This window comes from Saccopteryx leptura, chromosome 6 (genome assembly GCF_036850995.1).
Source record: "Saccopteryx leptura isolate mSacLep1 chromosome 6, mSacLep1_pri_phased_curated, whole genome shotgun sequence".
Taxonomy (NCBI): Eukaryota; Metazoa; Chordata; class Mammalia; order Chiroptera; family Emballonuridae; genus Saccopteryx; species Saccopteryx leptura.
In genome coordinates, this window is record NC_089508.1 from 8,867,387 (window position 1) to 8,888,105 (window position 20,719).

Genomic DNA, 20,719 nt, shown 5'->3' on the forward strand with positions numbered 1-20,719 from the left:
CACCACTTCACATCTCTCACCCACAGTGTCCACACCTGTGAAATGGGGATAATGAGAACGTCTGTACTGTTGTAAGGGGCAGAGCAGACAGGCCGAAGAAGTGCTCAGCATGGTGCCTAGTAAATCCTACCTACGTGACCTCGACCAAGTTACTCAACCTCTGAAAACCTGTCGCTTTGTTTGTAAGATTTAGAGGTTAATATGCACTTTTCAGAGATGTGAAACCAAAGGAGATTGATTCTAGAAAAAAGGGAAAATGTGCCCTCCACATTCCAATTCTGAGTTATTTGCCTCTTCTGGGCTGAACAATGCTTCGGACCTACAGACTCCTCATAGGTAAGAGCTTGAGTTCTGCTGGGGACCCAGAGGTGGATTTAATGGCGGGTGCACCGGGCACGTGCCCTGGGCCCGACTTCTGAAGGGCCCCGCAAAACCCCAACTTTACACATTTTTTCTAATGACACCACGTTTGGTTTCGTATGTGCAATTTTAACATTAATAGTACCTAATATTTTTTATTGATTTAAAAATATGGTTAACATGTATTTTTATTTCCCCTCTCTCTTTTTCTTTTTTAAGGGGCCCAATATTTTCTTCTGCACTTGGGGACTCAACTGACTTTAATCCGCCTCTGTGGGGACCCTATACAAGGCTTTCAGCTTAGTGGGCTGGACCAGAACCTGGGCCAGGCCCTGAGGACACTGCATCTTGGGGAGAGCCTGAGGCTCAGAAATCTGTGAGTGTTAGGACGAAAACACCAAACACAGAGATGTGTGATGCATTGAGAGGACTCATGGAGAGCATGCCCAACGGTCCTGGCCGTGCCCATTGTACGCTGCGGCAAAAAGGACTTTTTCTTACCCACAATGCTCTTCTACTCCAGACTTACATTTTTTCCAAATTTGAGAACCAATTTTTCAGCATTTATGTGGTCCAGAAAATTGGGATGGTGCTTTCTTCTTCGATAATCCTCTTCAGTAAATGGGACCTCAGAGTCTTCCTATAAAAGGAAAAAGTCCAGATTCGGTGTGTTAGGGCTTTGGAAAACTAAACCCAGAGATGTCAGCTTGACTGTGTTACTTTAAGCTCAGAGAAAGTGTTCTAAAAACGACTGCTTAGGCCCTGGCCGGTTGGCTCAGCGGTAGAGCGTTGGCCTGGTGTGCAGGGGACCCGGGTTCCATTCCCGGCCAGGGCACATAGAAGAAGCGCCCATTTGCTTCTCCACCCCCACCCCTCCTTCCTCTCTGTCTCTCTCTTCCCCTCCCGCAGCAAGGCTCCATTGGAGCAAAGATGGCCCGGGTGCTGGGGATGGCTCCTTGGCCTCTGCCCCAGGCGCTAGAGTGGCTCTGGTCACGGCAGAGCGATGCCCCAGAGGGGCAGAGCATCGCCCCCTGGTGGGCAGAGCATTGCCCCTGGTGGGCATGCCGGGTGGATCCCGGTCAGGCGCATGCGGGAGTCTGTCTGACTGTCTCTCCCTGTTTCCAACTTCAGAAAAATACAAAAAAAAAAAAACAACAAAAAAAAAAACGACTGCTTATTTGATAGTGATTTAATTTTCTTGAAAATGTTTTAACTAGCCAAATTTTATCATTTAATCTTAATCTAAAGAAAATTAAAAATGGAAATGCCTTTATTTGTAGCGATGGTGCCAGGTTGGCACAGTGACTCCAAGAAGTCATTAAATAACCCATTCCTTAACAGTGCTCATAATGTATGTATTTTGTTTTCAATCTAAATTGTGACTTTTTTTCTTTTCTACACTGCCCCTTGCCCTCCAATCAACCCCATGTGAATAAGAACATACCACGTACAACTTTCTGTCTCAGACTCTAAAAATTGGTTTCATCAGATAAGATAAAACATCCGTTTGCCCTGAGAACAGGAATGATAAATATTTCCTGACAGTCCCCTGAGCTGTCAGTCACACTCTGTCTCTCCTTGACCCGCCCTCCCATACTGTCCCATGGAGGGACACATCTGAAACAACGAAATGACAAGTTACCGGAGAACTAAAGGGAGAAACGAGTTCCGTGACACAGAGCGGGTTCTCCCAAATCCATCCAGATTCAGAGGTCCTACTCGGAGTAGGATTTTAAAATGCAGTGTCCAGTGAGGAGCCTTTCAATCACATGACGTCAGTCTCAGTTCAGTAGCCAGTCCAGAGCGCACAAGGCTTCCGGGAAATTAACCAGAGAGGGAGAAGAAGACGGTCCCTGCGGTAGCACAGTTGTGGGCAGGTTTGACAAATGGGAAGAGGGGACCCAAATGACTGGAGCCCAGCTGGGGACTGATCGGGGATGAGGTGGGTCATAGCCAGGTCATCAGGCCTTGTGGACCACGAGGGGGATGTTAGATTTCTTCTAAGGGCGCTAGAAGGCATTGAAGGGTTTTCATCAGGACTCCAACAGGGTCTCAGTTCCAAACAAGGTCACCTAGGCTGTGCCTTGGAGATCGACCCGGAGGAGGCGATGGCAGGTACCAGTTAGGCAGCCATGTTAGGGGTCCATGGATACAAAGAGAACAAGATGGATGAATGACAGAGTTGAGATTATGAATGAGCAGAATTGACTGGCTGGTGGATGGAAGGGAGTGAGGATGAGCAGCTGAAATGATGGAGATGTCACTGGGAGAACGGCTCGGGGGAATTCGTTTTTTGGGGAAGATCAAGTTAACCAACCTCAATTCCGGGGCCATAGTACACATTCAGTGGAAACGTGCTAGCTAAGTGGATGACTTCTTAAATAGGCCCAGTGGGCCTGACCAGGCGGTGGCACAGTGGATAGAGCATCGGACTGAGATGCGGAGGACCCAGGTTCAAAACCCCGAGGTCGCCGGCCTGTGCGTGGACTCATCTAGTTTGAGCAAGGATCACCAGCTTGAGCCCTAGGTTGCTGGCTTGAGCAAGGGGTCAATTGCTCTGCTGTAGCCCCCACTTTTCCCCCCCGGTCAAGGCACATAAGAGAAAGCAATTATTTAACAACTAAGGTGCCGCAACAAAGAATTGATGCTTCTCATCTCTCTCCCTTCCTGTCTGTCTGTCCCTCTCTCCGTCTCTGTCACAAAAAATAGAAATAAAAAATATATGCCCAGTGGCTCACATGTAGGTTTGCCAGATAAAATATAGGACACCCGGCTAAATTTAAATTTCAGATAAACACACACATTTTTGGTATAAGTCGGTCTTAAATATTGCATGGGATCTACTTATGCTAAAAATGATTTGCTGCTTATCTGAAATTCAAAGTTAACCGGGTGTCCCGTGTCTTTACTTGCTAAATTTGGCAATCCTACTTGCACAGGGTCTGGAAACAAGTGTCACCCTCTCTGCCTTTGGGATGCATTGCATCCTGGCATCTGCCCAGACCTGGCCAATAGGACGTGGTGGCCAGCCTGCCTAAATGACCTTCCTGTTTCCTGTGACAGGCTGCCTAGCACCCCTCCACTGAGCATTGTCACACCCTCGGTTTTTCCTCTGGATAAAGCTAGTCCGCTCACACAGAGGGTCACTCGAATTACTCGGTGAAGAATTCTAGACCAAACGACTGAATGTGTGAACCAATGGTTTTGTGAAGTCCTCTTACTCAGAACTAGTTATTGTTTATCAGGAAAATGCATGTAATGGGTGGTATCTGCTTGGCTATGCAATAGGGTGGGATTTCCTTCCATCCTTCGAGTCTCTCAGTGCATCACCCGTGATATGCGTGACCTTCTGGTCTAAAGCTTATTCGGTCATAAAGCTGTTCTCTTTCTCTACTTCCCCGTGGAAAGATTTTTCTGGACTGGATGAAGGTTCTGTTTTTAATTAGATTTCCCCAGCAGTATACACATATTATTTTTTCTGAGCCATCTGAGAGTAGGCTGCTGGTGTCATGCCCCTTTTCTCTTGAGTTTTCAGGGTGTGTTTCCTAAGGACTTTCTCCCTACAGAACTGGAGTCCCGTTATGAAATTCAGGAAAGTTAACCATACGCCACGGTTTTATCCAATCAAGGACAGTCCGTGTTCCAATCCTGTCAATTTCCCAATAGTGTCCTTCTAGCACGTTTTCCTCCCGCGCAGGGCCAGCCCGGAGCATGTCTCTCCATGTCTCTCTAGTCTTCTTTATCTGGACCTGTGTTTCAGTTTTCCTTGTCTTTTATTGCCAGTCTTAAAGAACATAGGCCAGTTACTTAATAGAATGTCCTTCCGTCTGGATTATGAGAAGTTTCCACGTGACGCGATGCAGGTTTCTGCAAAGCGAGTCTTGTGTTCCCTGTGCTCTCTCTACTCACTCGTTCCCTTGGGTTACTTCCCCTCTTGGATTTTATTTTACTTTTTAATTTTTTTGTTGATTGATTTTAGAGACACAGAGAAAGGAAGGGAGAGAGAGAGATAGAAAGAGAAAGAGAGAGGAATAGAAATAGAAAGAGAGAGAGCTAGAGAAAGAGAGAGAGAAAGAGAAAGAGAGAGAAATAGAAAGAGAAAGAGAGAGAGATAGAAAGAGAAAGAGAGAGAGATAGAAAGAGAAAGAGAGAGAAGGAAGTGTTCATTTATTGTTCCACTTAGTTGTGTATTCATTGGTCACTCCCCATATGTGCTCTGACCGGGGATTGAACCTGCAACCTTAGTGTTTTGAAAGGACTTTCTAACTCAGTGGTCCCCAACCTTTTTTGGGCCACGGACCGGTTTAATGTCAGAAAACATTTTCACGGACCGACCTTTAGGGTGGGATGAATAAACGTATCATGTGACCGAGACAAGCGTCAAGAGTGAGTCTTAGATGGATGTAACAGAGGGAATCTGGTCATTTTTTAAAAATAAAACATTGTTCAGACTTCAATATAAATAGAACAAAAATAATGTAAGTTATTTATTCTTTCTCTGCGGACCAGTACCAAATGGCCCACGGGCCAGTACCAGTCCGCAGCCCAGGGGTTGGGGACCACTGCTCTAACTGACTGAGCTAACTGGCTAGGTACCCCAATCTTGGATTTTTTTAAAGTAAATCTCAAATATAGTATTATTTCACCCATAAACACTTCATTAATTGTATTCCAGTTGAATTAATCAGTCTTTTAAAAGAATATTTAGCATTATTGGGCCATGTGACAGAAATCCTTCCCTATAAGTTTTATAATTTTTCTTAAAAATTAAAGTTTTGCTTTTTTACTTTTAACTCTGTGATCCATCGGGAGCTGATCTGTTGTGTGGTGCGAGGGAGAGAAACTGAATGGGTGATGAGAATGCTCTGTGTTTGATTGTGTGGCTACACAACTGTATGCATGTGTCAAAACTCACAGAACCATACAGTAAGAAGGGCTAAATTCACTGTATGTAGATTACACCTTAATAAGCCTGACTTAAAATCATCACGAGCCATTAGGGAAATGCAAATGAAAACCATAGTGAGAGGATGGGGACATGCCAGGACATCAGAACTAAGACAGGTGTCATGTCCCCCCATCCAAGGAGGGAACCTCTTTCTCCCCCTTCAGCCTGTCTCTTTTAGGGGGCTGATCACCCTTCTTCTACATGTGGGAATATGAGCCCAGGTCTGGCCAATCAGAGCTCCACGTTTCCCTGGCCACAGTGACTGGTTCAAAGTTAGGCCCCTGACCTAAGCCCCGGTCAAACAGCACCTGCAGTCCTGGGAATGGGACATTGCCAATGTGGAAAAGAGAATTGAGGCTCTAGGGACATAAGCCTGGCAGCTGCTCAGGGCCAGAAGGAGGGAGAGCTTAGCTGAGACTGGAGCCCACTCAGAGGAGACAGGAAGCAATGGGAGAAAGAGACTAGGAGAGCTCTGCGGACATTGTTAAAGCCTTCGGACCCAGCTGTGCCTGAGGTCCGTTATTGGACAAACCAGCTATGTGAGTCATTCAGTTCCCACTTTGCTAACGTCAGCGTGAGCTGGCTTATAACTGGGGACAACCAGTAAGGCCAGTCGGGTGACCACTGATTGTTTGCAGTAAACACCCTACTAGATACTCTAAGGGTTCCTTCCCTTAGACTCATAACAGGAATTAAACGACTTGCCGGTCCCTGGAGATATCGGCAACCAAGTGACCTAGGTGCGGGGACTTTACGAGAAAAGAGCATGAAGCCGGGCCCCTGCCAGCGAGGATTTCCTGGTACACCAAGCGGGAGAGGATTAAACAAATGTCATCTGACAGAAGCAGTGTGACAAACGCCTAAGTATTTCCTTGTTATAAGTAACGTATCTCATCAATTCTGACATGTGCATGTCTCCCATTTTAACATCTCTGAAATTAAATGTGTCTCGTGATTAATGACCGATGACAACTACAGCCAGTGAGGAAGCGCTGACCCTGTCCCTGCTGGCGCCTGGGGGACCTTGCGAACGACTGTCCGTCTTGTCATCCCTCCCAGTTCACTTCGGTACTACACGTGTTGACCCAATTGCCCCGTAAAGCGTCTTTGAAAAGATTATGCTGCGATTCAGCCCTGAAGTCAAAGGCAGTTGACGGGCGCAGAGATGCCGAGCGGCAAACCTAAGTCTGAGGTCAGCCGAGGAAAACGAGCCGCGCTCGGAGAATGACCCTACGTCCACATTTTCTTGCAAAGTAATAGCCCTGTGCTTTATCGGAAAGGGAGGTACCCACCAGGAAAGGTTCGATGCTGAGTTGTGGGGAGACAGAATGCAGGTGTGATTCAGAGAGGTTAGGCTCTGAGCGAGTTTTGGGGCTACCATGACCACTGTCTTTTACTTCTATTTCCTTTTAGTGTATGCACAAGACTATAGAGGGCCAAACTATAGGTCTGAATAAGTCTAAAAAGAGCGCTCTTACAACACATGGAAAAAGCCGAAGTGACAAGCAAGCATTGGTATAGTTTCACAGGCGGCACCTGCAGCGGTGGGCCCCCTTAGGCTGAGTGAGCTCGGACTCAGCGCATTTTGTCCGGTGCCTGTTTTGAGATTGGGTTCAGGAGAGTAAGAATAGATCCAGGATTCGCCGCAGAAGGTTCTCTCCGCCTACAGATTACATGGTATTAAGGATGAAACGTTGCCCAAGGGACAAGCTAGTGGCGCTGCACTACTTACAGGGTCCAGGGGTTTGGATCGTGCCCAGGTCATCACCGTGGAAACTAAAATAAACACCTTTCGCCTCTCAAAGTGGCTGACTTCTTCATTCAGGGCTGTAGGGCCAAAAAAGCGAGCGGTTACTTGGATCCACGTGGGAACTGTTTTTGAAACCACGTGGACCGTGAGCGTTACTTGAGGTTACTCCTTTTCCCAGGAGCGACTTAACACCAGGGTGGCGTCCCCTCTCGCGCTTCACTGTCCACCCCCATCTCTGTTGTCGGCATTCTCCCTGCAGCCGCTTGACTTCTTCTGAGCCCGGCTGAGAATTCGAACTCCCTTCCCACCTCAGGCCTGTGGCTGCGTGCTGTCACCTGTTTGGAGGGCCAGGGGTGGCAATAATCATAATGGACGGACGTGGATGGGCGCGATTCATGGGCATCATTGAACTCTGACCGTTATGGGATGGGTACCACTCTGATCTCTGTTTTACAGGTGAGGGAACGGAGGTACAGTTTGCCTAGGGTCCTGGAGGGAAGCGGCTGCAAGGCCTGTGCTCCTCCCACTATGCAGGAGCAGCTAGCTGCAGGGGGCGTGGAGCAGGAGGCCCCAGCAAGGTTGGGGCTGGGGGCTGCGGGTGCGCCTGCGCAGAAGGGAGGGTCCTCTTAGGAACTCACATAAAGCAGCCCCATGTAGCCCAAGCCGTTGTGGAAGGAAGTAATTGGGAATGTGCCCACCCTTCCCACTTCCCTGGGTGGGGGAGAGTGGCCCCTGCCCGGGGGCTGTGGGCAGTGCTTGTGGGCCTGGGTGAGGTGGGAATGCTCGGTTGGGAACAGGTGTAGGCCTCGGAATTCAAAACAGTGGTGAATGGAAGGGTGAGTATTTGATTTCCAAAGGCTTTTCTTTTTCCAGGAGGGCTTGCCACACATCTAAGCATCTACTCTACTTGAATACTTTGGGCACGTGATTCCATTAAAATATTTTTTGTGGCATGTAAAATTCCAGAGGAAAAAACTCTAAAGTGAGGTCTGATGAAATTGTCAGAGGATCTAAAGACACAGTCATGGTTCAGTTTTAGTCTCAGGAGCTGATTCCTTAAACAACCAGTAAAACGATGAAATGCCGGCTTCTACTATCTGACTGGGTCCTTACTGACGATGAGAGAGTATCACTGAGTTCAGGCTAAGAGCACTATGTCCACACGTCATTCCCAACTCAAATGCTAAGTTTAGTTTCTACCTTTGTTCTAGTAACAAAGATTGCCTCTTCCATTTAATTCTGCTTTCTGCCCTACGTTGTTTCAGATTGGCCTATTTTGTGAGTGTTGGCACACTTAGAGGTCCTCTAACTGGGTTACCGTCTTTATTTATCATTTTAATGGGTCAAAATGACCTGCTTGCTCACTTGTGAACAAGTGCATTTTATCCATGTGCACAAATGTTTTCTGTCATTTCTAATAACTTTCTTCCTTTCTCCTATGTCATTTTACCTTCTTTTGCTTGTACCTGAAAGGTGAGGTAGGAGAATTCTTTTATATTAAAACGTGTTAAGATAATTTAATAACACATTATTAAGAAGTAATACATATCCATTGCAAAGCTCAAATAAAACAAAACCCCCAAATCTAACAATGTCCTCAGGCAAAGTGACAAAGTGTCCCCCTCCTTCTCCATAGCCCCACCAACCCTATGCCCCCCCCCCAGGTGACCCGGATGACAGACCAAGGGCCTCTGACTATACTTTCTTGCAGACACAGTCAACTCTTGATCTCAAAAATGAGGTGATACAATAAAAACCTTTCCACCCAATAGAGAGGTTAACATTTTCTTAATTATATAAAGCTCTGTGTTAGAATAAGAAGCAGTTAAACATACTCTACATTTCAAAGCTCAAGAAAGAAAATGCAGCTTCCTTTCCAAGTTTGAGAACCAATTACATTCCCTTTGAGGGACGCTGGGTGTGTGTGTGTGTGTGTGGAGGTGTCTTATGAGGGTGTGAGGGTCCGCTATCCATCATAGTGAAAGTCAGTGGTTAATGGCTAAAATTCATAATCAAAGGGCACCGGTGCAGGTATTTTTATGTATTAAAAGGAAAGAGTGTTAAAGCAGGTTCCTTTTGGGGAGTAGGAATGGAGTGGAAAGAAAATGCAGGGAGTTGTTGCTTTTTATTCTAAGCCCTACTGTGCTTTTCAATTTTCAAAACACGTCCAGGTTTTATTTCAGAAAAAAAGATATTAAAAATGTGAAGAAAATTGCACATATACATTATATAGAGAAAATCAATTTCCAAAGCCTGCCACAAAGTAAGAGCTCAGTAAACGTTAGCTCTGATTATTATTTCAGGTGGTGCAATTATTTCAGAAGGTGCAATTATCCGTCATTTGTAAATATTTGCAAAGGGACAAAATGCACAAAGCAGGCATCCAAGAGATGACACAATGTTCGTGTTTTTGATTTGCATCTTATTGAATGGAATTTAGATCCACAGTTATCAATGAGAGATCAATCATTCTAAGCCCCTCAGGAGTCCTATACACCCACAGAGAGCACTTTTCCATCATGATTTCCCAGAATGGGCACAGTCATTCCTGAGGCTCTATTCCACTTATTTTATTTGTTTTTTTTAATTTATTTATTGATTTTTTTTTTAGAGAGACAGGAAGGGAGAGAAAAAGAAAGAGAGAAACATCAATTAGTCGTTCCACTTAGTCATGAATTCTTTGATTGATTCTTGTATATGCTCTGACGGGGAAAGAACTTGCAACCTTGGTGTATTGGGATGATATTGTAACCAACTGACCTACCCAGCCAGGGCTTCTATTCTATTTCTTCAATTTAAGCCAAAACACAGCTTTGCTGTTGATACCTTTCAGGGGTTGGCAAAAGCACTGCCTGCTTTTTAAATAAATTTTGATTGGAACCGGACCATTTATTTACATATCGTCTGTGGCTATGTTTTGGCTGTAACAGCAGAGCAGTTGGCTTGACAAGCCAAAAATATTTACTATGTGGCCCTGTGCAGAAGAAGTTGGCTGACCCCATGATCTAAACTGCCTAAAACAACGATAATGCTGTGAGGAAAGTATTGAAAAGTAAGGTGCTCTGTGTCTTCTGGGCTGTCCTAGTCTAGAAATTGTTCAAATGAATGGGTCTACTTTTTCCTTTGGTCCTGGCTTAATGAGATACATGACAAAGCATCAACTTGCTCAACATCACCTTGTTCTCTTAGACTTGAGGTCCTTAGAGTTCATCACATTTTTCAAGGCATCTTAAACTGCAAGTATTCCCTGTTGCCCTCTCTGGCTCTTATTCTCAGGGAATATTTGTTGACTCGAATCCACTCCTCACAGTTAGAAATCATTTCTCTCCTCTTAACATCACGCCTGTCCTGTGATACCCTTCCTGGGAACATGCTGTTCTGGGCCTGCATTCAAGTTTCTCACGGGTGCCTCAGGGCTCTTGCAGGCCTCCAGGTGCCTGGAGGATATAATGTTTTGCTTATTTGTCTTTGTGCCTGCCCAATAAGATTCAACCACATCTCCTTAAGCAGTGCCTGCAGAATGGAGAAAGGTCACATTTTGGAAGTTAATGTTTCATTTGTTTTTTTTTTAAGTGAGAGTAGGGGAAATACAGAGACAGATTCTCACATGCACCCTGGGTGGGATCCATCTAGGAACCCCTGTCTGGAGACGATGCTCTGCCCATCTGGGGCTGATCGCAATCGAACTATTTTTAGCACCTGACATGGAGGCTCGAGGGAGCCACCTTCAGTGCCCGGGACTGATGTGCTCAAATCAAGTGAGCCATGGCTGCCGGAGAGTGAGGGAGAGAGAAAGAGATAGAGAGAGAGAGAGAGAGAGAGAGAGAGAGAGAGATAGAGAGAGAGAGAGAGAGAGAGAGAGAGATAGAGATAGAGAGAGAGAGAGAGAGAGAGAGAGAGAGAGATAAAAAGGGGGTGGGGTTAGGGTGGGGGGGAGCAGATGGTTGTCTCTCCTGTGTGCCCTGACCGGGAATCAAACTTGGGACTTCCACATGCTGGGTCAAAGCTCTACCGCTAAGCCAACCGGCCAGAGCCTTCATTTCTTTTACTGATAAAAAAATAGTCTAAGTAGAATTATTTTTTTTTAAAATAATTAAACAAGAAGTCCCATTAGACTGAGGTGGTTCTGATACCTTCACAGCCTATAGAAGCAAACCAAGACCCAAGTCAGTTAATGCCTCAAGGTTAAGAAATCAAAATGTAAGGACAACAATCACAAACAGCCAACGAGGCTCTTCCAGATAAGGTAAATGCTTAAGTTACAGCCCAGCAAATCATTTCTCTGCTTTGTTTCCAGCTTTTCTCTAGAAGAGCCTTTCCCCTGGCTCTTACTGATGAGTACTCCTAACCACCGCCCATGTTACACTACCTACATTGTATTGAGTTTCGCTCAAACTCTTAAAAATTTTCAAATACCCCTTTTTGCCTTTCAACACTGTTGATAGGCATATCCATTAGCTTGATTTTATTCTGTGTTTTAGGTAGGTCTCAAATTATTTTTTTTCCCTAATGGTGTTAATTTGCCAAGTGTTCATTAGAGGACTCTAAGGTAAAGTAAATTACACAAAAGTGGTGTCCCCAGAGATAAAAAGGTCTCCTCACTGACCAGAGACTGCCCAGGTGGCTTCTTCCACTTGCTGTGGGTGCTCAGTGATGTTATAAATAACAACGTCACACTCCAGCAGGCGCAGGAGAAGCTCTTCCCGAGAGAGGGCCTGCAGAGAGAATCGACAGGCATTTGTTCAGGGAGGTAACGAAACAGCCTGAATATTCAGACAGAACGACAATTTCCAAATTAGATATGCTGCATTGAAGGGTCCCACAGAAAACATTTGCAGAAGGATTTCTATTTGAAATAAAATTCTGGCTCCCTTCTGTGTGTCATCTTCAAATAACAAAGAAGTTTATGAAAATAGCTGGGAACAGAAAATTGCATAATGATCTTAGGTATGCCGCTTACATCCCAATTCAGAAGGGAAGAATTAGAACATACTGGAAAAAATTGTGGGAGGCATTTAAAACCCACTCAAACTCTGTGCAAGATTACTTGGGCAATTATATATCTTGACTCACTTGGATGGGCTGATGAGTAATTTATGGGGATTATTTCAGAATCCTTGAGGCGGAACCAATCTGCTCTCTTTCTAGATGGATGGTCTCTTATTACGGTTTGACTGTTGGGAATAGTTTAAAAATACAGAAACTTTTAATGGTAAAAAAAATATCAAGTTCTTATTTTGGACAAAAGTAACTGTGGTGATCATTGTGTTTTGACTAGTTATTCCTCACTGCGTGGACGCCAGCACATTTCCCAGGAGAGCAATGTCGCAGGTGGGTATTAAGATAACCACGTAAGGACCATGGACTTCCAAACCAGCCTTTGCATTTATCCTGAGGATCAGCTATCCCCCACAGGTCCTTGACCAGGTGCTTTAAAACAGAACCTTGCAGATCAAATTTGGTCTCTTACCACAATTGGTAGGAGAACCAAAGAAAAGTGAATGCTTTTTTTTAATCCTAGAGGACTACCTTGGGGAGTTTAATGTGCCCATGTCAAGTTCAACAGCGTGGAATGCCCATTTCTTTAGCTTGTTACTACCTTATTTTCTGTGTCCAGCTATATTCATTTCCTAGGGTTGCTGTAACTAAGTCTCGCAAACTGAGTGGCTTGAACAACAGAGATGTATTGTCTCACAGTTCTGGAGCCTTGGACTCCGAGATCAAGGTGCCGGCAGGGCTGGCTGCTCCTGAGGGTGTGAGGGACAATCAGCTCCACGCCTCTCCCCCAGCTCTGTGGCTTCACTGGCAATGTTTGGTGTCCCTTGGCTTGGTGACACATCCCCAGCTCCCTGCCTTCATCTTCACATGACCTTCTCCCCGGGTGATGTCTGGGTCCCAGTTCCCCCTCCCCCTAGAGGCCCAGCACCAGTCCCAGCTTCCCTAGTAGACCCCAACCTCCCAAAGGAGGCCCATCTGCAGGACTCTGTGCTGCTGGAGGCTCCAGGGTCTCCAGACCACAGGAGTTTAGGGGGCCTTGATCCGTGTGGGTCTGAGTTTGGAGCCCCATTCGCCAGACTGGCTCTGTAGGTAAGACTGAGAACTCAGCACCGGCTCTTTCCAGACTGCTCTGGACACTGCTGTGCACACCTCTGCCGTCACGTCCACTGTGCTGCTGTGAAACAAACAGCCTGTGGCACAGAGCCCCCGTCCGCTGTGAGCGCTCTGTCCACTGTGGATCCTTAGGGAGCTCCATACACACTCACCGACGCAGTGTCAGGTGTAAAAGGGGAGAGATGATGGGGAACTGAACTAAGGAAAGGAGGTGCCCCTTAGAGAGCTGGTAAAGAGAGATGGGGTTGAGGACCCCCTGACCAAGATGGTCTTGAAGGCAGGAGGAGCCAAGAGCCCATGGTGGGCGGTAGAGGAGCAACCAAAGTATAAATAAAAAGATAGATTTAACTACAGTAAGTTGTTTTATAAAGATTTATTCTGCCAAACTTAGCAAAAATCCGACATAAAGTACTTGGTAAGTAATTATTATTATATGCTTTAATTTGCTGTCACTCTGCTTTATAAATTTTATAAAGTAAAGTTACTTCCCTACTTTATAAATCACAAATACTGTGGAACCGGTGGGCGGTTAGAAAATTTACTACTAACAGAGATACAAAAGTGGGCAGTAGGTATAAAAAGGTTGACTACCCATGGTCTAGAGCAGGGGTCCCCAAACTTTTTACACAGGGGGCCAGTTCACTGTCCCTCAGACCATTGGAGGGCCGGACTATAAAAAAAACTATGAACAAATCCCTATGCACACTGCACATATCTTATTTTAAAGTAAAAAAACAAAACGGGAACAAATACAATATTTAAAATAAAGAACAAGTAAATTTAAATCAACAAACTGACCAGTATTTCAATGGGAACTATGCTCCTCTCACTGACCACCAATGAAAGAGGTGCCCCTTCTGGAAGTGCGGCGGGGGCAGATAAATGGCCTCAGGGGCTGCGGGCCATAGTTTGGGGACCTCTGGTCTAGAGAGTATCAGGCAGGGTGATGGGAGGAGCTAACCTGGGAGGAACACCCCTCTTGGAGGTATTTCAATGTCTCAGGACGAGAACTGTGCAGAATTTGCTATATGGAAGCAGCAGTGTTTCCCAATAAGTTAGCAATATAATGGTATGTTATTCCTGAGAGACCTGTTAGCAAAGGAGATTTCTCTTTCGCAGAGAGTGTCTGCCATGACCCAGGGTTGTGTTGGGGTAATGCAGGACAAAATACATTTTAAATACAGTATTTATAGAGAATTGTAGGGACTTACAGAGTATGTCTCCAGGGCAAAATCGGGCACAGGTTTCTCAGGTGAGGAAAGCGTGCCCACGATCTGGAATGTGCCTTCCTTCAACTTGTTCGAGGAGGCGGCTAGCATGGCTGACTTACTTTCATCTTCCTCTTCCTCCTCTTCCATAATTTCTTCAAGGGAAGCCCCGACGACACAGTTAGATAGGAACTGCAAGACAAGAGAAATGTCCCCAATACTGAGAACAATGGAGTAAAACTCACCTTTAGTTAGGGCTTGCTAGAGGCATCACCTGTGGAAATAAAACACACTCTCTAGAATAAGCATCACCGTGTATAGCTAACAGATAACTTAGCTTATTTGCACGTCTAAAAATTAGTTCCTTGAGTTTTCAACACCAACAGAAATTCCTCCCTTCTGTTCGTGTAGTTGTTCCCTTCCCCTTTGCCTTCACGCCCCCAATCGGAACACTGTTTGGGCTTCTCCCTGGGTTGGTGCTTCCGGAACAGTCACTCTTTTTGGATCTCAAATACACACTTGTTGCCTCTTCCTCAGCTTTTGGTTTTTAGGTTAATAGCACAGACAACAGCAGTTACTCAGCATGTGAGAAAGAGAGGTCCTGGCTAGTTTTGGGATAACCAGAAAACTCTGTTCATAAGCTTGTGAAGAAATATCTCTATACACTAAAAGTTTTATTTTGAAGATATGCTGTTAAAAAATAATCCAAGATCAAAAGGAGATAAAGTAAAAAGTTCCATTCTCTTCCTTCTCTCCCTTCTGGTTTCAATCATGTTGCCTCGCCTTTTAAATACTCTTTGCGATAGACTCTCCTTCATTGGTTCATGCAGCAAATGCCACTGGCTTGCTGACCATGTGTGAGGCTCTGCTGTTAAGCTGTGGAGCAGGGCCACATTCTGACTTTCATGGCCCTTTCCTCCGTAAAAAAACATATCACAAATTATACTTAAATGTGTATTGGTGTAAAGACAAACATAATCTTTGGCTCTCAAATTTCAGTTGCTTCCTTCTGCTTTTCAAAGAAATGAAAACAGTTGTGTGGGCCCCAAAGTCTCGTGGGCTCTGGGCACCATGTCTGCTGCACCCAGGAAGTCAGACCTGGAGCTCCCAGTCACTGCTCCCATTCGGGGCCACTCTGTCCTCTGAAAATGCCAACCTGACCTCCACCTCAGAGTCTTTGCCCTTCTCGTGAGCCCTGAGAACTAGTTCCTGGGGCTTGACCCTCATCCTGAGTTCAAGAGCCCTTTCATGCAACTCAATGCAAAGTAGCTGCTTTCACCCACCAGTCAACATGTTATGTCCTCTTTCCTTCAGAGTGCTTATCACACATTGAAATGTCTTGTTTATTCTCAAAATTAGCAGTTGTCTTCTTCCAGGAGAGGCAAGGTTCTTGAGGGCAGCAACTTTTTTTGGTCCTCTTCAGAGTGCAGTTCTCTGGGCCTGCCATTTTGTTGGTGCTCATGAATGAACCCCATCCTCCAGAGGCCGTACTAGTTAAGTTTCTTGTGTATCACTGGAGATATTTTCTATGTATAGATGATCTATCATCTATCTATCTATCTATCTATCTATCTATCTATCTATCTATCTTTTCTATATCTATCTTTTTCAAAGACACAAAGAAATGCACACCATACCTGTTTAATGCTTCCTTTCTTTAAAAAATGTTTTTGTTATTGTGCTGTTTTAGTTTTGTTTGTCCTTGTCCCTTCTTTTTCCATTCTTTTTGGTCATGTGTGTTTAGTCTCTTCCAGTAGACATTTACTATATATAATACATATAATATCATATATATTGTTTGTCATAGATAATGACATGCTGTATAAAAATATATTATTTTTGCATATAAATTATATATATACAGATATATATATCACATATATATCTTTTTAATTTACTGATTAACTTTAGATGATACACTGAGTTGAACAGTGCCCCCCCCAAAAAAAATTTCTGTCTACCTGGAACATAATCTGACCATATTTGGAAACAGGGTCTTTGCAGATATAATCAGGGTAAGTGAAGTTATACCAGATTAGGTGGGTTCTAATCCAATGACTGGTGTCCTTATAGGAAGAGGGAAATTTGGGCACAGAGACACTCAGGGAAGAACACCATGTGAAGATAGAGGCAGAGTTCGGAGTGATGATTCTATACAATATAAGACATGGGATGGCAAGGACTGTTGGCAGCCACCAAGCTGAGAGAGAAGCATGGAACAGATCCTCCCCTCGGGCCTCCAGGAGGAACCAACCCTGCTGACACCTGGCACCCACCTGGCACTATACATAGTTATTACAATGGTATTGACTATATTCCCTATGCTGTACTTCACATCCCCGTGACTATTTTGGACTTTTTTCTTATCAGTTGCCTGCTTTAGATGCAGCGGTGGAGGAGAAAGAGCATCAGATAGGAGGTCAGAGTCCTGGGCTCTCTTTTCCATGCTCTGCCTTCAATTCGATTGGTAGTTGAAAGTGCCTTCCTTCCTCTGAGCCTCAATTAATACAGGGGAGGACCTGGGGCTCGGCTGGTGATCTCAGGCTTGGGGGGACTTCCAGGTGGGGCCGTTGTCTACCGTGGACTCAAACTGGGGTCCTGGGGGTGTTGGCTGTGCCCGGACGAGGGACCCTTCCTCAGGAGAGGCCCCGACGGCGCCCCGTGGCACAAGACCTCTGTGACATGCCACTGCTCACCTTCCCGATGTTTCCGCTGCTGTAGGAGTCCAGCAGGTTTATAAACACCCTCTGGATCCGGATAACTTTGTCAGTCCGGGCAACAACCTCCTCTTCTGCCATGGCGGGAGCCACGCTAGTTGCTAAGGAGAAAGCGTCCTTTTGGTTGCCAAGGCTGCGGGGTCGCGGCCTTGGGAATGCTGGGTCGCCAAGGCCCCGGGGGCGGGGCCTAGGGCGATGGGCCGGGCGTTCCGGGATGGGGCGGGGCCTAGGGCGATGGGCGGGGCGTTCCGGGATGGGGGCGGGGCTACTGATTTCCCGCGCTTGTGTAGCTCTGCCGGGGTTTGGGAGCCAGGCAGGCGTCCCAGCGCCAGTTCTGTCTACCGTCGCGCCTTGTCCCTGCAGCCCGGGCCCCACTCTGTCCTGCTACACGCCGTGTGCCCTGGAGCAGGGCGCGTCTTAAGTTCTTTTCTTTCTCTTTCATTTGGAAACTCTGGACTCACGTCCCAGTGTTCACTTGATAGGGAAGACTAAAATTCGTGATTGATCTGATGAGGAGGTAAAGCCTGCAGCCTTGGCCTCCTCTGAAATGTTGGCGTTGATGTGGGGTGACATAATCCTCTACTGCAAAGACCTGTTGCTTTGGAATTCCGGGTCCTGGATACCCGAACGACTGTGTGTGTGTGTGTGTAGGGGGTTGGTTCCTACTGAGCAGCCAGTTGCCGTTTGGTCCATGGTGCTCAGCTGATTTAGGGGTTACTTCCTAACAGTTCCGAAAGATCCCTGGAAGTGGGTGGGGTCTGGTGGAATGGGTTGGAGGCAACGGGGATTCAATCACATTTAGATTTTGACCTTTCCCAGTAAGAGCGTACGTGCAGTTGCCGAGATAAACTGACAAATGATAAGATGACATTCTATTTATTTCAGCGGTCATCACATCACAAAGGTCGTGGTGGACGATCACTACTTCTTGACATTTGTTATCTTGGAAAAGCCTGATTCCATTGAAATATCTTTGTGCTTTAAACATTAACTTGCTGAATGTCAAATGTTTAACACATGCAGCAATTTTTATATTTTAAAATACTGATTGCTTTAAAAATGGAGGTGGCCAGGAGCTCCAGAAGACTCGGAGGCTCTGGGCTGTCGCGCACTTAGGTTTGCCTTTGACTCACAGCTCTGAAGCCATTTGATGCAGACTGGGACCCACCTTTTAACCTTTCTCAAGCTGTCAAGTCGGCTGTAAAGCAGGAGTGGAATCACCATCCTCGGGGCTGTTTGGATTAAGTAAGACACGCATGAAAGCATTTTTCCAAAGGCGAAATTGAGTTTTATTCTGTAAACCTAAGGCACGCTGCTACAAATGGGAGCCCTTCCATGCCTTTTTTTTTTTGTTCCCACCTTTTTCTTTTGAATACATAGGTATTTTTAAAGATATTTTTAAAGGGGGGAGAAGCAAGAAGCATCAACTCCCTTATGTGCCTTGGTCAGGGAAGCCCGGAGTTTCAAATGGGTGACCTGTGTTCCAGGTCGACGCTTTATGCACTGTACCACCACAGGTCAGGCACACAGGTTTCATTAAAACTTGTTTTGTAAAATAATTAACCCTGTGAAATTTGGCAAACTCAATTTGGGGACAGCTTGCTCATAGCAACATTCTTTTAAAAAAGTTAATAAAATGCTGCCAACCAATTTAAATATAAACATATCATGCAAACAAAAAAAATACAAAAAATAAAAAAACAAAGAAAAAAAAATCATGCAAGACCAGTGCAGAACTTGATGGAATATTTCTCAGCATTCTTTCAAATGACTTACTTATTAGACTGAATATTCTAGAATTCACTAGATGCCTCATTTTCAGATTTTTAGCTTGCCCCTATTGATATGAAGTTAAGGAGGTAAGTACTTTGAAAGCGTCAACTGGTCATGCTACTATAAAACACTTCCCCTTCCTTTCATTCTCATTGTTCACGCCACTGATAACAGGTACATGTGCTAGCTTCATAGCACTAAGGGGATGGCTTCCTGAGGATTTCATGTACTGGTAGGTTAGGAAAGGAGATTGTTGAATCTATACCAACTAACACATCTTTTACCGTTATTCCTTTCCTCTTTCAAAATCAGCTTTCAGATAACTCGAGTTCAGGAGATGCTCTTGTTAACACACACTTTTATGGGCAAGCTGGTGGAGTCAGAAGACCTGGGTTCTGTCTGACTCTACTGCATACAGGTGAGCAAGTCCCTCAATCTGTCCATGTATCAGCTATGTCATCACAAAATAAAGGGGTTGAAGGCAGACTTTTGAAGTCAGCGTGTCACATAGAATGTGTTTTCCTGACGTGTTCTCCCTTGACAACACATTTTGTTTTTGAACTCTGGAGAGAGAACGGTGCAGTGTGCGGTGAAAGGAGCTCTGAGAATGCTCCCACAGACACTGATTTGGGGTGCTGGAAGTGTAAGGTGGGAAGAGGGTCACCATGGGAAATGAGGTGTGCACTGTCTTCATAATCACACTGTCTCTTCAGGGATCCTGGACCGGACACAACTGAGCACCTAGTGAGGACTATGACTATGAACACATATTTTATTGCATTTTCCTATTACATAGAAGTCTTTTCCAAAATAGATTAGTTCTAGATTTTTTCATGTAGTTTAATTTTCCCATTGCCTTTTCATGATTTTTAATGGCTACATATTTTTCCATCAAGAGAAAGTGATCTAACTTAATCACTTTTAGAGCCATTCCAATTTTTCATTAGAGAAAATGACCTTGTGGTATATATTCTGCTGAATCACCCCCTAGGCTAGATTGCTAGGATTTTTTTTTTAGTGAGAGATAGACAGATTGGGACAGACAGGAAGGGAGAGAGATGAGAAGCATCAATTCTTCATTGTGGTGCCTTAGTTGTTCATTGATTGCTTTCTCATATGTGCCTTGACGGGGGTGGGGTGCAGCACTCCAGCTGAGCCAGTGACCCCTTGCTCAAGCCAGCGACCTTGGGGTCATGTCTATGATCCCATGCATAAACCAGTGACTACAGGGTTTTGAACCTGGGTCCTCTGTGTCCCAGGCTGATGCTCTATCCACTGTGCCACCACCTGGTCAGGATGGATTGCTAGGATATTACCAGTACAGAAATTATAAGCTTTGTAAAAGCTCTATTACCAATGTTTTCCAGAAAGGTTTCATCAATATATCCTCCAATCAATGTAAGAGTACCCTCTTACTAAATCCTTACTGGTACCATTGCATTTAAATAAGAGAAATTATGAATTAGGTGAAATGGCCCAATATGGCTGAACCTATTTACCATTCTTAAACTACTGGTTAGGCAGAATGTCTTTCAAGAGGTTAGTAGACATCTGTAATTTTTTTTAATTGCTTAATCATATTTTTTGCCCAGTCTCATTTTTCTCTTATTGATTTATAAGAGTTATTTAGAGCCCCCGCTTCCTCTGGAAGTGTAATCAAGGTTTAATTTATCTGGTTAAATTCTTTAAACAATCTAGGTAAAACTGAGGTTTTAATATCTAACGGAGGTTTTAATATAGTATCTGAGTTTTACTAAGTTTTCTCTCTCTGTTCCTCTTTTTTAGTAATAAAAAGAGAAAATCACCTCACATTAAATGTAACAAGACTGAATTCAAAAATGGAAACAGAAGC

At 44.9% G+C, this 20,719-nt stretch overlaps 1 protein-coding gene across 1 annotated transcript in view; it reads right to left on the reverse strand.

The window, feature by feature from the left end:
* The window catches only part of AK7 (adenylate kinase 7), a 54,019-nt gene extending 36,819 nt beyond the window's left edge, over positions 1 to 17,200 (reverse strand). Inside the window, exons 1-5 of the mRNA XM_066343170.1 lie at positions 17,074 to 17,200; positions 14,381 to 14,569; positions 11,665 to 11,773; positions 7,041 to 7,135; positions 890 to 1,000 (exon numbers count right to left, since the gene is read on the reverse strand). Of these exons, the coding sequence (XP_066199267.1) occupies positions 890 to 1,000; positions 7,041 to 7,135; positions 11,665 to 11,773; positions 14,381 to 14,569; positions 17,074 to 17,175 (606 nt within the window). The 5' untranslated portion in view covers positions 17,176 to 17,200. The remainder of the gene's footprint in view (positions 1 to 889; positions 1,001 to 7,040; positions 7,136 to 11,664; positions 11,774 to 14,380; positions 14,570 to 17,073) is intronic.
* Between the last annotated feature and the right edge of the window lie 3,519 nt (positions 17,201 to 20,719).